At 50.0% G+C, this 16,216-nt stretch overlaps 1 protein-coding gene across 9 annotated transcripts in view; it reads right to left on the bottom strand.

Annotated features, from left to right (window-relative positions):
• The window catches only part of Gtf2ird1 (GTF2I repeat domain containing 1), a 93,818-nt gene that overhangs the window by 15,584 nt on the left and 62,018 nt on the right, over positions 1-16,216 (bottom strand). For 4 of the 9 annotated variants that reach the window (XM_057764947.1, XM_057764940.1, XM_057764941.1 and 1 more), the window contains exons 11-21: positions 15,069-15,177; positions 12,901-12,938; positions 12,320-12,400; positions 11,658-11,747; positions 10,530-10,619; positions 8,638-8,685; positions 7,575-7,640; positions 6,073-6,256; positions 3,951-4,000; positions 3,700-3,756; positions 2,284-2,367 (exon numbers count right to left, since the gene is read on the bottom strand). In XM_057764947.1, the coding sequence (XP_057620930.1) occupies positions 2,284-2,367; positions 3,700-3,756; positions 3,951-4,000; positions 6,073-6,256; positions 7,575-7,640; positions 8,638-8,685; positions 10,530-10,619; positions 11,658-11,747; positions 12,320-12,400; positions 12,901-12,938; positions 15,069-15,177 (897 nt within the window). The remainder of the gene's footprint in view (positions 1-2,283; positions 2,368-3,699; positions 3,757-3,950; positions 4,001-6,072; positions 6,257-7,574; positions 7,641-8,637; positions 8,686-10,529; positions 10,620-11,657; positions 11,748-12,319; positions 12,401-12,900; positions 12,939-15,068; positions 15,178-16,216) is intronic. The other 5 variants (XM_057764945.1, XM_057764948.1, XM_057764946.1 and 2 more) reach the window with 3 other exon arrangements.

The following is a 16,216-nucleotide window of genomic DNA, read 5'->3' as shown; positions in this document are numbered from 1 at the left end:
AGCAGGGGAACAGGGTGTGCGGCCTAAGTACACGAGGGTCTCTCCCAGGGGCACGGGGCCCTTTGCGGAAGACTCTAGACCAGTGATTCTCAACCTTCCCGATGCTGTGACCCTTTAATTCAGTTCCTCATGTTGTGGTGACCCCCCAACCATACAATTATTTCACTGCTACTTGTGGTGGTTTGAAAAAAAAATGGCCCCCAAAGGGAGCGTCACTATCAGGAGGTGTGGCCTTGTTGGAGGAAAGGTGTCACTGTGGGAGCAGGCTTTGAGGTCTCTTTTCTCAAGTTTCGCTCAGTGTGACAGTCAGTCGGCTTCCTACCACCTGAGTCAAGACATAGGACTCTCAGCTCCAGCCCCACATCTGCCCGCACGCGCCAGGCTCCCCTCCACGATCATAACGGGCGGATCCTCTGAAACCGGAAGCGAACCACCCTCAGCTAAATGTTTTATTGATAAGAGCTGCCGTGGTCATGGGGTCTCTTCACAGCAACAGGAAACTCTAACTAAGACTTGGTAATTGTAATTTTGCTACTGTTATGAACTAGAGTGTAAAATATCTGATATGCAGGAGATCTGATATGAAATTCTCAAAGGGGTTGTAGCCCACGGGTTGAGAACCGCTGCTGGAGGAGGTGTACATGGATAGCACTGGTGATTGATTATCTGTGTGGTGCAGGGAGTTTCCGGTGTGAATCCAGGCTGGGTAGGCCTCGAGGGCAGAGCAGGAAGGTGTGGGCCCAAGGTGCTGGCCAGAGCAGGGCTTAGTATTTCTCAGACTCTAGGCTGCACGGTGCACCAGCCTCCAGGATGGGAGCCCTGAAGCATTTGCTTCCCCCCAGACTGGAGTCAGAGTCCGGACCCACACGGAGTGAATGGGCAGGCTCCACCCAGCAGTGAGGCAGGAAGACAAAGCCAGACAGGGTGCTATCCGGAGACCAGGAATACCAGATCCGCCATGTACCTAGTCTCAGGCCCTTCCCTTCTTTCTTTCCCAGAGTTTCTTTTGAGACAGAGTCTTATTAAGTAGCCTTAGCTGGCCTGGGACTCCCTATGTAGACCACGATAGCCTCAAACAGAGGTCCATCAGCTTCTGCCTCTCAAGGGCTGGGATTAAAGGCCTGATCTACCAATAGAGTTCTAGGACAGTCAAAGCTGTTACACAGAGAAACCCTGTCTCAAAAAAACAAAAGCCACCATCTCTTTTTTAAAGTTTTTTTTTTTTTTTGAGTTTGTTTGTTTTAAGACAGGATCTCAAACAACTCACTCAGGCTGACTTCGATGTGCAATGTAGCTGGGGATGACCCTGAACTTCTGATCCTCCTGCCTCTACCTCCTGAGTGCTTGCCATCCAGCCAGATCATCTGGTGCCATGGATTGAACCAAGGGCTTCACACACACTCAGTAAGTAGCCTACCAACCGAGCCACACCCCAGTCTCTATTAAAATAATTCAAATATATTTTATTTACTTAATGCGTGTACGCATGCGTGAGCACCGGTGTGCACACCCATGGTGCACACGGTGGAGGCAAGAGGGCAGCTTGCAGTTTCTGATTCTCTCCCTTCACTATGTGGGTTCCAGGACCCAAGCTCCGGTGTCAGGCTGGCAGCCAACACCTTTACCCTGGAAGCCAGCTCAGCAGTGAGCACTGGCACCCCACTCTCTCTGTCTCTCAACAAAACCCGTATCCTGTAGTTCCTGCCGACATGAAACACACAGCAATCCTTTTGCTTCCACTTCCCAAGTGACGAGATTGCGGGTGTACGCCACCCACACCTTCTACAACGTGTCTGGTTTCTGTGACGCCATGTCCCCTGTGCTTAGCAAGGAGTGGATGCTTGAGAAATAGATAAGGGCTGGTCAGACAACTCAGTGTGCACCGGTGGCTGCCCCAGACCTGGAAGACTGAGTTTGATGCCCACAGCCCCACATGGTCGAATGAAACAACCAATTCCTGTGAGTCTGGTTACCACGTTTGTCCTGGGGTATGTGCACACCCACATACCCGTACACTCACTCAATCATCCATCCATCCATCAATCAATCCATCAATCAATCAATCAATCAATCAATCTTTTTGTTTGTTTTTTGAGACAGGGTTTCTCTGTAGCTTTGGAACCTGTCTTGAAACTAGCTCTTGTAGACCAATCAATCAATTTTTTTTAAAAAAAGGAGAAGATATGCCCAAGCCATAGACCAACCTCTTTGCCAAATGTGAAGTTGGCCATGGGCAGGAAGCTGCCTACTTCTCCTTCTACCTGACCCCTGCCTGTAACTTACCATATTTCTTGTTAAACAGGTCTTGGACTTGTTCCCTAAGCGTGTTGGCGATGTCGATCCGCGAGAGTCTGGTGTCGTAATTTTCTGCAAAGTGAGTACAATTACGGACAGAGGTTGTTACATTAAAAGGCACTTGGTGACTTTTACAGGAACACGATTTCCTAATTACAGCGAACTCCTTCTCTGGCAATTAGCAGGTCTTTGGAGTGGGCTCCTCAGAGTCCTTCAGAACCAGTCTCCAAGAGGCTGTGTGCATTTTGTTTTGTTTTTTCCTGGAAGGACTCACACTGTTGCGCCAACAGCAATGAGATGAAATTAAGTTAATTGTTGACATTTGAAAACCAACAAACTAATAAATAAGCCTGGAAGTCTGTGTCCTCGGCTGGGTGGGAGCTGGAGAGAGGGCTTCAAAAAGCTCACAGGGAGGCAGAGGGCTAGAACGGGAATATCCACCCAGGCCTGTTTACTATTTGGCGGCACAGAGGACGGAGCCCAGTGCAGTGCAGAAAATACAGAAATGCTCTCCCACTGAGCCACACCCCAGCCCCTCACAGGGAGGGAAGGCCTCTAGACAAGGACCACCATTCTTTAGGTAGTGTTGATTAAGGACCCCCATGTACTAGCACATCAAGACTGCACCTTTGACCTCAGGGAGACTACATTCTGGCCTGGCCTTAAGAGAGGAAGGGTATGGATGGCAGGGGAAGGAGGAAATGACCTCTGGTGCAGTCCTGGCAGCATAGGTGAGGTAAGATACATAAGCTCTCCTCGCCGTTCCAGCTGCCTAGGAAGAGCGAGGCCCCGAGGGGACCAGCAGCCGGTTCTCTCTGAGGTCTCCTAACTCCAGCGTTGGCCACTGCTGCCTTTCTAAACTCCTCAGAAGTGTGGTGACCGTGAAGGGGCCACCTGGTGACAGTCACCCTGGGACTCACACCAGCCATGCCCATTAGTCCTCTAAACCACGCACACGTAGGATGTGTTAAGTTCTCAGTTGTATCCCTATTGATAGCAGGGATGCTGGTTGGTCTCACACTGAAGGGTGCCAGGAGTCTCCCACTGGGCCAGTTGCAAGCCCTCCTTTAACAGTTTCCTATATCCCACTGCTTGCCTTCCTGCCTGCCTCTCTGGCTCTCCCTGGCTACCGTCCACTCCTTTAGTTTCAAAAGAGCTGAGTTGATGAATAACAACAGAAGGGTAGATGGCTACTACCTGGATAGAGAAGCCATCTCTGGAGTCCTGTGTCTGGGTGCCCCCCTCCTGACAGCCACACTCTAACTCAGACACACCAGGCTAGTCGAGTACCCAAGAGACCACGGGTGGGGTCCAACCTCTTCCCACATCCTCTGTCGCCCCCATGCTAAATCCACCCAAAGTCACGACCCTGGAACGCCTAAATTAGCACGGGCCTAAACTTACCTTGAAGGCCCTGTCTCTTCGGGGTCTCGTCCACAAGACGGTCCCAGGAGTCCCTCTCTGGGGGTGGGGTGGGGAGAGAAGGCAGGTGAGGAGGGAGCACCTGGGGTCTCAGGTGGCATCGAGGGGGCAAACCCGACAGGGGCAGTGGGGAAACGCCTAAGGTGGGGGATAGGACAGGGGCATCAGGACGGGGTATGGCAGAGACTCGGTGCCCTCCCGTGCCCACCTGTGTCTCGCCCACGCCCAGGTACCTTGAGTCTCGGTTACAGGCTCTTTGACACCATCAGTAAGCAGTTCGGGTCTAGAAAACATAACCGGTGCCATCAATGAGGTTTGTCCAAGCAGCCTAGGGCTGTTCAGCCCCTGAGCTTCCATGCACAGATCTGTGCAATGGGCTTCCCCTAGTCCTGGTCAACATAGCATTAAGGTCCTTGCCACACTGGGGTAGCCATCCTGGTTGACAGGAGCTGTCGAGAACTCTGAGGTTTTTCCCAAGTCCGGGACTGGAAGATGCCCTCTGCTGTGAACATCACCCAAGCCCTACTGCCTAGCACTGAAAGGCACAGCATCTATGTGTGGGTGAGTGACTGCTGGGGAAATGATGTCTGCACACACACGTGTGCAGGTGCAATGGAGAGGCCAGAGGTGAACAACTGGTATCTTCCTTAATTGCTCTCCACATTTTTTTGGGTAAGGTTTTATTTTTTAATTATGTGTGTGTGTGTGTGTGTGTGTGTGTGTAAAGCCACTGAAGCCTGGGTTACAGATGGTTATGAGTTGCCCAACCAGGACACTGGGAACCAAACTCGGGTCCCTTCAAGAGCATTGCTAGCATTCTTAACCACTGAGCCATCTCTATTGCTCCACCTTATGTTTTGAGACAGGGTCTCTCCCTGAACCTGTAACCTACATATGTGGTCACATTGGCTAGGCAGCAACCCAGGGATCCTCCTATCTCTGCTTACTCAGCACTGGGGGTTACAGGTTTGCAACACCTTGTCTGGTTCTTCATCTTCTTCTTCTTTTGTTTTTTTGTACTAGCTGGGTCCTGGGGATTGAACCCAGGTCCTCAGGCTTGCACAGCACGTACGCTACTGACTGAGCCTCCTCTAAAGTGTTTCTCTTGTTTCGTTTTTTTTTTTAAAGATTTATTTATTTATTATGTATACAACATTCTGCCTCCATGTATGCCCACACGCCAAGGAAGGGCGCCAGATCTCAGTACAGATGGTTGTGAGCCACCATGTGGTTGCTGGGAATTGAACTCGGGACCTCTGGAAGAGCAGCCGGTGCTCTTAACCTCTGAGTCATCTTTCCAGCCCTTGTTTTATTTTTGTTAAGATGAAGTACTGTGATACAGTCTACATGCTACATCAGTGGTTCTCAACCTGTGGGTCAAGACCCCTTGAGTGTGTGTGTGTGCGCGTGTGTATGTGTGTGTGCGTGTGTGTGAGTGAAACGCCCCTTTCACAGGGGTTCACCCAAGACAACTGGGAAACACAGGTATTTGCATTACAACAGTTTCTAACAGTAGCAACATCACAGTTATGAAGTAGCAAAGAAAATTTTGTGGTTGGGGGTCACCACAACATGAGGAACTGTACTAAAGGGTCGCCAAGTTAGGATGGTGAAGAACCACTGGTCTATTTCATCCTGCCTCGGCCTCCCAAGTGCTGCTCTAGTTACGAACCGTCACACCCACTTCTAATTTAGTCTAGAATCGGCAGGGCATGGTGGCTTGCATCTGTAATTCCAGAGCACTTGGGAGACTGAGGCAGGAAGATCAACTGGGCCAGCCTGGGCTATCCAATGAGTTCTAGAGTAGCCTCAACTAGCAAGTAAGATCCTGCCTTAAAAATGAAATAAAACAAACCCCCAAAACAACAACAACAAAATCAAAACCCAAATACACTTAAAAATAAAAAACAAAGTATATAAAGTAAAGTACATTTGGACAGTGATGGCACATGTCTTTAATCCCAGAGCTCAAGAGGCAGAAGCAGGAAGATTTCCACGAGTTTGAGGCCAGACTGGTCTACAGAGAAAGTTCCAGGAGAGGTAGGACTGTTATACAGAGAAACCCCGTCTCAAAAAGCAAAACAAAAACAAACAAACAAAACAAAAAAAAGAAAATGAAAAAAAAAAAGATTTTGGAATCTGAACAACGGGAAGGTGCCAGTTTGGTGATGGGCAGTTCTGACGATGTCCTTTCTGGGTCTAGACAGCCCACTTTTTTTCCCCTATTTTTTTTAAACTTAATTTCATCTCTCTGCACCCCCCCATAAACTACACTCTTTTCTTTCTTGAGACGGCATCTCACTGTGTAGCCTTGGCTAGCCTGCTACCTGCCACCACACCAGGCTCAGACCTTACCTCTTGATGACAAACTGAATGCTGTTGCTGGCTTCCAGAATCTTCCGAAGCTTGGCAATTCCAAAGCAGTTGGGTCTGCGAAGAGAGATGCCTTCAGGCAGACCCAGCACAAACAGCTCCTTGGGGTGCATCAGGAACTTGGAGTAGGGTACCTTGACTGGCTCCGAGGTACCGATGGCTTTGGCTGCAAAGACATGGCTGCTGTAAGGCCACTTGGAGTCTCAACTCCTGTCCCCACCTATTTGTGGGAATTGGAGGCGGCAGGACATTGGAGAAGGCACTCAGTTGAGCTCCATATACTTGCCAGAGGGGAGAAAAGCACACCTAGTGTGTAAGTAGGAGGAGAGTCTCTCGGGGAGGGGACTCGTCTGCAGGCATGCAGCCTGGGAACCTGAACCACTCTTCACTCACGCCTGCATAGTACAGAAACCACAGAGTATTGCTGGGCTAGGACTGTGGGTCCCTCAGTCCCCTCCCCACCTGCAAAAACCCCAAATCCTCACACAGCCCCACAGCATGCCAGATCTAGGACTAGCCTTATCTGAGGTTCTCTGCCCCTGAGCTAGCCTGGTGCCCTGAGCTAGCCTCATCACTGCAGCCGGCTTCATATTTCTTCATTTGTAAAATGGGTCTGTAGGATACGAGGACTGTGTGAGAGAAGAGCCAGCCCCTGGCAAACTCAAGGAGCTAGAGAGAAGAGGCTTCTTCAATCTTGCTCTCTCCTGGACTCTGTTGTTTTACTGTAGAGATGTGATAGAACCCAGGGCATTATAAGTGCTAAACAAGCACTTTATTACCAAGCCACACCCCAGCCCCTCACTGGGGGATTCTAGGCAGGTGCTCTACCACTGAGTCACACCCCAGCCCCTCACTGGGGGATTCTAGGCAGGGGCTCTACCACTGAGCCACACCCCAGCCCCTCACTGGGGGATTCTAGGCAGGGGCTCTACCACTGAGTCACACCCCAGCCCCTCACTGGGGGATTCTAGGCAGGGGCTCTACCACTGAGCCACACCCCAGCCCCTCACTGGGGGATTCTAGGCAGGGGCTCTACCACTGAGCCACACCCCAGCCCCTCACTGGGGGATTCTAGGCAGGGGCTCTACCACTGAGCCACACCCCAGCCCCTCACTGGAGGAGTCTATACAGGAACTCTCTACCACTGAGCCATGTCCTGACCCCTCACTGGTAGAGTATAAGAAAACACTGCAGCATTGAGTCAAACCTCCCACTTTTCTGGTTTCCAGAGAAAGTTAATTCTGCTGTGAGTTCCCAGGAAGGCCTTTGGGTGTTGACGAGGCCCACTGTGGCTGAGGCTGACTGACAGCACATGAGCCAGGGAATGATATGAGGAAAGGTCTGTGGACCAACAGGCCAATGGGGTGGGATTCTCTGCTGGAGGCTGTTGCCATGGGTGAGCTATATGGACTCAAGAGTTCCCATCCTGACGACGGGTCCCAATTCTGTCTTTGTCCTGAAGGCCTGTCCCTTTCCCTACTCACCATATTTAGTGTTGAACAGCATCTCCACCTGCTTCCGCAAGGGCCGGATCACATCACCAGGACTTTCTGGAAGGCAAAGGCAGTGTGCTGAGTTTCCTGAGTGCAGAAACTTCCTACTCCTTAACTCACATTCCCAGCTCTGAAGGTAGGTATTAGGAATTACCTCATGGTGAAACTTTGGAAAGGAGAAGGAAATGGCAGCTCTACCCAAGCCCTTAATTCCTGGATTTTGCATACATAATTGTGAAATGTGCCACAGTGGAGATCTAGAAGGTTCTGTAGTCGTTCTCGGGTAGCATCACTTTTAGATCAGCTCAATGAGTGACCTAACTAGTTAGTGGGTGCAAAGTATGCCTGTAATTTCCACATACTACCACCAGGGGGCGCAGTAAATATTTGCTAACAGGCATCCTGTTGACATCAAGCTGGGTTCTACCAAGTGGCATTCATCTCCTCTGCTGTGGGGCTTTTTTAATATAGGGGCAGACACACTATTGATAAGATTACAATCTTAGCTTGGCCTTTCTACCCATCCTGCCTTGCTCTTAGCATAGAGAGAAAAAGTAGTTTTTCTCATAAAATCTTCTATTCAGAAGCCCAGCTTTATATAGTCAAGTCTAAAATCTAGTCCAGGAAAACGAGGGGCACAATTCAGCTGAGAATCCTTCATGGAAAGCAACTGGCTATGTGTGTAAACCAAAGCTTAAACTTTATCCTGACAAGCCGGGCGGTGGTGGTGCACGCCTTTAATCCCAGCACTCGGGAGGCAGAGGCAGGCGGATCTCTGTGAGTTCGAGACCAGCCTGGTCTACAAGAGCTAGTTCCAGGACAGGCTCCAAAACCACAGAGAAACCCTGTCTCGAAAAACAAAAAAACAACAAAAAAAAAACTTTATCCTGACAGATGCCTGCCAGTTCCAGCATAGTCTACTATGATACAGCTCACACAGGACTCCCAGCCCAAATGCAGGGTGTTGGAAAGAGAGGATGGAGTGGAGGGGAGATTGCTCATAGGGATGGAGTGGACATGGAGAAGGAATTATGGAAGACAGACAGGGTCTCACCTTCTGCCGGCCTCTCTTCTGGCCATGGCTCCTCACTGGGACCTTTGTCTAGGAGAAAACAGAGGATGTTAAGAAACCACGTTCATGCTAGGTGGCGGTATTGCACACCTTTAATCCTACACTCAGGAGGCAGAGACAGGAGGATCTCAGTGAGTTTGAGACCAGCCTGGTCTACAGAGCGAGTTAGACAGAGAAACCCTGTCTCAAAAAACAAAAATCAAACCAATGAATCAAACAATGACAACAGCACCAGGCATGTTCATCATCTCCTGGACCCCATACTGCCCAGGGAGGTCAACTAGAGGAAGGAAAACCAGGATAGACAGCTTCAACTCTTGGGCAAAGTAGAACACCCCTAGATAAGATTGGGACAACCCATGCCATTCAAACACAAAGTGACAATCATGATATATGGACCCCGTCCAGGGACCGGCCCCAGCCATTCTATACTAGACACTGAGGAGGATGTAGAAGAACAGGAAGGTATTATAGGTATGACATCTACTATGACATATGACATCAACTAGAGGAATGAAAACCAGGCTAGGCAATCTCAACTCTGAGACAGAGTACAAAACCCCCAGATGGGATCGGGACAACCCATACCATTCAAATACAAAGCGACAATCATGATATATGGACCCTGTCCAGGGACCAGCTCCAGCCATTCTATTCTAGACACTAAGGAGGACGTGGAAGATTAGGAAAGTATGACATCAGAGATCAACAAACCAGTGTAGGGAGGCTGGCACCTGTGATCTTAGCAATGCAGAGTCTGAGGGTGGAGGCTTGGGAGTTTGAGGCCAGTCTGAGAGACACAGGAAGACATGTCTCAAAAAGACACCAAGACCTGGGGCACAGCTCAGCATATCACACTTTCCTGGTACACACTGGGCCCTGAGTTCCATTCCCAGCACCAAAAAAATACATTTACAAAATGTCCATAAAGCAAAGACATGCGTGTACGTGCACACACACACACACACACACACACACACACACACACGTTAAAAAGGCTGTGCATTGTGGTATAATTCCAGCACAGGGAGGCTGAGACAGGAGGACTGTGGATTATAGCCTGGGCCACGTAGCAAGAAGTTGTCTCAAAATCCATGTAGATACACACCAGCGGGTGATGGTTAGATTTAATTGTTGAAAAAGTGCTTTTAGCACCGAGCCATCTCTCCAGCCTCCATTTTTTGGTATTTTGAACCTCCTGGGAAAACTGTCTCAATAACAGGTTGTCTAAATCAGACTGGCCCGTGGGCATCTCTTTGGAGGATTGTATTTAATTAATGGTATAGGAAGACCCAGACTAAAAGAGAGTGGTCCCACTCGTAGGCCTAGGTCCTGAATTGTAAAACAGAGAAAGCAGAACAAGTAGGGAGTGTGGATGCATCTGTTCTCTCGGTTCTTGACTGTGGATGTAACTGATGTGGCTTCAAGTTTCACCATCTTGACTTTCCCCCAGTTTTGGACTGTAGATTGTAGCTGGGAACTGGGAGTCATCTAAACCCTTATGTTGGCTTTGTCACTATCCGTGATCACACAAAAGAAATGAAACAAGAGGGCTGGAGAGATGGCTCAGCAGTTAAGAGCATTGCCTGATCTTCCAAAGGTCCTGAGTTCAATTCCCGGCAACCACATGGTGGCTCACAACCATCTGTCATGAGGTCTGGTGCCCTCTTCTGGCCTGCAGGCATACACACAGACAGAATATTGTATACATAATAAATGAATAAATATTAAAAAAAAATAAAAAAAGAAATGAAACAAGAACACCTGTCATCCCAGCAACGTGGGAGTTTGAGGCAAGCCTGGGCTACACAGCCAGTTCAGGATTGGCTGCACAGCTTAGATCTCAGAATATAAAAAGGAAGAAAAACACGTACACGTAGGGCTGGGGACGCAGCTCAGTTCGAGAGTGCTTGCCTGGGACGTGTGAGGTCTTAGGCTTGAAACAGAGCACACCTTTAGGTTATCTGTATAAGACACAAGGAAAACAGAAAGGACTCTCCTGGGGCTGGGGAGACGGCTGGGGAGATGGTTAAGAGGACCTGCTCTGATAGAGGACCTGAGTTCAGTTCCCAGCACCCAGATCAGGTAGCTCACAACTGTCTGTAACTCCAGCCCTCATTTGTGCTCTGAAGAAGCAAAGCATTTATTTATTATTTACTTTTTTTTTTTTGAAGACAGGGTTTCTCTGTGTAACAGGTATAGCTGCCGTGGGACTCACTTTGTAGACCAAGTTGGCCTCAAACTCACAGAGATCCGTCTGCCTCTATCTCCTAAGAGCTGGGATTAAAGGCGTGTGACACCACTGTCCGGCTATTTTATGTATGTATGTATGCATGCATGCTTGTATGTATGTAGCTGTTTGTGTGTGTGTGAGGAGGGCACATGCATGCCACCCACAGCAGACACATGGAGGTCACAGAACAACTAGAAGGTGTCCATTCTCTCATTACACCCTGTGAGTCCCAGGCATCTAACGCAGGTCATCAGACCTACACAACAAGTGCCTTTACCTGCCGAGCTGTCCCTAGCCCCCATTTTTGGTCTCATGGAGCCTAGGGTGGCCTAGAACTTCCTATACAGCCAAGGATGACCTTGGACTTCTGATCCTCCTGCCACTATTCCCTCGAGTGCTAACACCCCACCACATCTGGCTTTTTGGGGGGAATTATTTTTACCTTTAGAATTTTTCACCCCTGCAGGGCTACGCATGGAACCCAAGCCCTCGAACGTGTGAAGCTAGCTTCCGCCTCTAGGTTTCAACCCCAACAAAAGAACTGCCACCATACTAAGGTCCCACCCCTGAAAGCATCTTTTCAAGTACAAATATTTCAAAATCCAAAACACACCCCAAGTTGCAGACACGATGGTCCCACATACAGCGTACTGCTGGTGTGCTGAGCCTTCTCTACCAAAGGTACCTGATTTCAAGAAAAACTTGTCCCTCCCTGTAGCTCCCCAGGGTGGTAGGTCCCCAGCATGGCCAGCCCCAGCCCACCTCTTACCAGCCGGTATTTCCATCCCATAACCGGAATCCTCCGAGGGCAGATGCCCAGGTAGTGAGTCGGCCATCTCCTCAGAAGTTGGTGAAGGGTCTAAAGGAAACAGCAAATGGTGAGAGCATCTTTAGCATCTTTTACTTGTCCTGCCCATGGCAGTCCCTCGGAGGCCCCAAGGTCTACAGAACAAGATGCTAAAGAAACCCATACAGCCAGATGTGGTACAGCCTGTGACCTGATGACTTCAGATCTCAGGAAGGTGAAGCAGCAGGACTGAGAGCTTAAGGCCTCCCTGGGCTACTGAGTGGGTTCGGGGCTGGCCCAGGCAACACAGAAATCTTGTTTCAAAATAAAAAGTAATAAAGGGGCTATGGCTCAGTAGTAGAGCACCTGCCTAGAATCCCCAGTGAGGGGCTGGGGCGTGGCTCAGTGGTAGAGTACCTGCCTAGAATCCCCCAGAGAGGGGTTGGGGTGTGGCTCAGTGGTAGAGCACTTGCTCAGCGCATAAAAGTCCCCAGGCTATATCTCAAACACTGGGGTTGGGGGGGAAGTTAACCCAGCTGCAATTGCCTGATGGAGTAGGCGCCGGGAGCAGAGCGGCACAGCCTCTGCCAACATGTCCGCACAGGAACAGGAGCACCGAGAGTCCTTTGATGTATGTCTCTTACCTGGAACAGTAACCTGAATGATGTCCAGCTCCTCAGGCTCAATTTTGATGGGCCTCAAAATTCCTAGCTCTCCTGAGGTTCCTGCAAAGAGAACAAGCAGGATCCCATCAGGTAGGGGCATGAGCACGCCCATACAAAGGCAAGTCTCTCCAGAACATTCCCACAGCTGTGAATTGACAATGAACTAGGAAAAGTCATTTTGGACCCTTGGCTCCTTCCTGCCCGGATCAGGAAGGACCACGCTGGTCCTTGGAGAAACTCAGGTCAAACCTGGCACCTCTAATTTAAAGAGCTTACAGGTCCATGGGGTTGAAAATGGAGTTACTTGTCCACAGGTACAAAGAGACAGTGGCGATGCCAGGACTCAGCTTCTACTCCTCTCCGCTCCCCAGAGAGTTCCCAGCATGCTCTGCTGCTTGCCTTGTGAGGCTTTGGGGATGGCCATGGGAAGAGGACAATCCCAAGTACTGAGGGTTCACAGCCCGGGCAGGTCTCCGCCTGGCTGTCAGCAGGAGCCTGGCAGCCACCCTCCCAGTTCTACAGCCATAACTATCATACGCAAGGGAGACGCTGCTGCTCACCTGGCCCACAGTCTTCAGAGACACTGCTCTTGTCTGACCTGAGAAAGAAAGATGGGGAAATGACCCAGTGGTGACCTTGTCCTGAGCCCTCTGCCCAGCGCAGCTCTGCCCACCATTCAGAAATACCCACCCCACCCCCCAATCATGAGTGTTACAGAGCTCATCTGTGACCTCAGTACTTGAGAGAAACACAGGATTGTTGGGAGCTTAAGACTCTATTATATAGGGGGCTGGAGAGATGGCTCAGAGGTTAAGAGCGTTGCCTGCTCTTCCAAAGGTTCTGAGTTCAATTCCCAGCAACCACATGGTGGCTAACAACCATCTGTAATGGGGTCTGGTGCCCTCTTCTGGCCTGCAGGCATACACACAGACAGAATATTGTATACATAATAAATAAATAAATGTATTTAAAAAAAAAAAAAAAAAGACTCTATTATATAAAGTTTGTCTGAGAAAACCAAACGAAGGGGCTGGAGAGTTGGCTAGGTACTTAAGATGGCCTGCTGTTCTTGCAAAGGAACCTCAGTTCCCGGTATCCACATGGGGGGGGGGGCTCACAATCATCTATAACTCTAGCTCTCGTGTACCCAGTGCCCTCTTTGGGGACCCACAGGCATCTGCACACACACGGTGCATATAGATACATTCAGGCACACATATATACACATAAAATAAAAATAATCATAAACCAGGCACACGCCTTTAACACCAGCACTTGGGAGGCAGAGGCAGGTGGATCTCTGTGAGGTCGAGGGCAGCCTGGTCTACAAAGTGAGTACCAGGATAGCCAAGGCTACACAGAGAAATTTGGTCTCGAAAAAATAAAACACACAAAAATAAAAATAAACTCAAGACCAGGTGTGATGGAGCATGGCTTTAGTCCCAGCGTAGGGAGGCAGAGGCATCTGGATCTTTATGACCCACAGCCTGGTATACAGGGAGTTCCAGGATGGCCAGAGATATACACAGTGAGGATTTGTCTCAATAAAATAAAATAAAATATTAACAAGAAAATAAAAACACCACACATCCTGGACCCCATGCTCTCACAGAATGGGGCTAACTGCCCTACGTTAGTATCAGGTCCCAGCTTCCCAGGGCCACGTTCTCACTCTTGTCTCCATCTTCCTGGCCAGCACATGTTCCGCAGCACATGGCCTGAGCTGGCCAGTTTAGGAGTCTCCATGCTCAGCAGAGTAACTGAATGGTGCTGGGGGCAGGGAGGGGGCAGAGGCGGCTAGGACTGTAGGATGTCTGTGAGTAAGATCTGGAACATGGGAATGCTAAAATAAATGACTGATGTCATCTTTTTGCTTTTTAAAAGCAAGCATGGAGATTGAATCCATGGTTTTGTGCACAGTAGGAGGGTGCTCTGTCACAGAGCCAAGTCTACACCCCCTCGCTGGGAGATTCTAGGCAGGGGCTCTACCACTGAGCCACACCCCAGCTCCTCACTGGGGATTCTAGGCAGGGGCTCTACCACTGAGCCACGCCCACACCCCTCACTGGGGGATTCTAGGCAGGGGCTCTACCACTGAGTCACACCCCAGTCCCTCACTGGGGGATTCTAGGCAGGTGCTCTACCACTGAGCCATACCCCAGCCCCTCACTGGGGGATTCTAGGCAGGTGCTCTATCATTGAGCCACACCCCAGTCCCTCACTGGGGGATTCTAGGCAGGGGCTCTACCACTGAGCCACACCCCAGCCCCTCACTGGGGGATTCTAGGCAGGGGCTCTACCACTGAGCCACACCCCAGTCCCTCACTGGGGGATTCTAGGCAGATGCTCTACCACTGAGCCACGCCCACACCCCTTACTGGGGGATTCTAGGTAGTGCTCTACTGCTGAATGACACCTGTAGCCCGAATGACCAGTTCTTGTTCCCCTTGGTTCTACAACCTGGTTTTGGAGTGAGGGACAGTGACTCGGATGTCAGCTGAACATAGAGATAAACAGTGTGGGTAACCAAGGAAGGTCCCTGAGATAACTGACACCTGAAATATTTAATCCTCCTTGTTCTCTTGCCCCACTTTGTCTCTCACGGGACTAGAATATCCTTGGTGTGAAAACCATGTGTCCAAGTGGGGGGATGGGAACCAGTCAGGCCTCACCCCTTCCTAGACTGCGCAGAACATAAGCCTAACCCAGAGCAGAGGAGGGACCTTACCAAGCAGTCCCAGCCAGGTCCAGCATAGTGTCCCTACAGACCTCTGTAGAAGTGTCTTCTGGTGGGCTGGCTGGCTCCAGCTTCACGGGGTCTTTGGTAAACTTGTTCCCTGCGGGAAGAGTTGAGCTTAAGATGGCAGCTCCTCAGCCAGACGTGGTGGTGCACACCTGCAACCTCAATATTCGGGAGCCTGAGGTCGGGGGACTGCTGTGAGTTTGAAGTCTGCTTGGACTATGGCCCTATCTTGAGAACTCCCAAAGCTAGGGTCTTTCCTGCTGGTGGGAGACACTCGGGCAGTGGCTTCTATAAGACATCCCGAGAGACACTCTAGGGAGGGGGAAGGCTGCCTCTGGTCTCTTCTTTGGGGACTGTGTCTGAAACAGCCAGGAAGGCATCTGTCTACATCCTGCTGTCATTCTGGAAAGTTCTCCCCACACTCTACTAGGAGATCCTAATGTAAGTACCTCAGGAGAAAGGCCACAGCCTCCACTCCTACCCATTTGTCCCACGGGATCATTTTCTCCTTTAATAAAACCAGAAATTAGAAGGCAGCTACCCCCCCCGCCCCCGCTCCACCCTTTCTTTCATACAGAGATAGGGTTTCTCTGTATGGCTCTGGCTCTCCTGCAACTCTATGTAGACCACGCTGGTCTTAAACTCACAGAGATCCACCTGCCTCTGCCTCAGGTGCTAGGATTAAAGGCCTGTGCTACCACCGCCTGGCCAGCTAACTCTTCTTATCTTCTCCATGTCACAGATGGGGAAACTGAGGCCCACGGACAATGCTTGAGGTTACAAAGCCGTTAATGGGTCTCAGGTCCATCACGCCCCACGGATCTGTGTAGCTTTCGGTAGCTGGGGTTTGGGGGCCACTGCATCTAAGGGAAATGCCACAGCTTCTCTAGTGTTTAGTTGCTCTATCTACATATGGGAGTGGGATCATACCCATGTCTGCAGAATGGCAGCATATGCCCGCAATCTCAGGATTCAAGAGACAGAGGCAGAAAGATCCTGAATTTAAGGCTAGCCTGGGTTATGAGAATTTGAGGCCAGGCTGGGCTGTATAGCGAGACACTAAAAAAGGGATTAAATAATGGGGGGGAATTAAATAAAAGAAGATAAAAAGAATAAAACAAGGTATCTCGGGA

The sequence above is a fragment of the Chionomys nivalis genome, chromosome 3 (genome assembly GCF_950005125.1).
Source record: "Chionomys nivalis chromosome 3, mChiNiv1.1, whole genome shotgun sequence".
Taxonomy (NCBI): domain Eukaryota; kingdom Metazoa; phylum Chordata; class Mammalia; order Rodentia; family Cricetidae; genus Chionomys; species Chionomys nivalis.
Note: the sequence above shows the minus strand (reverse complement) of the source record. Positions and strands in the feature narration are given on the sequence as shown.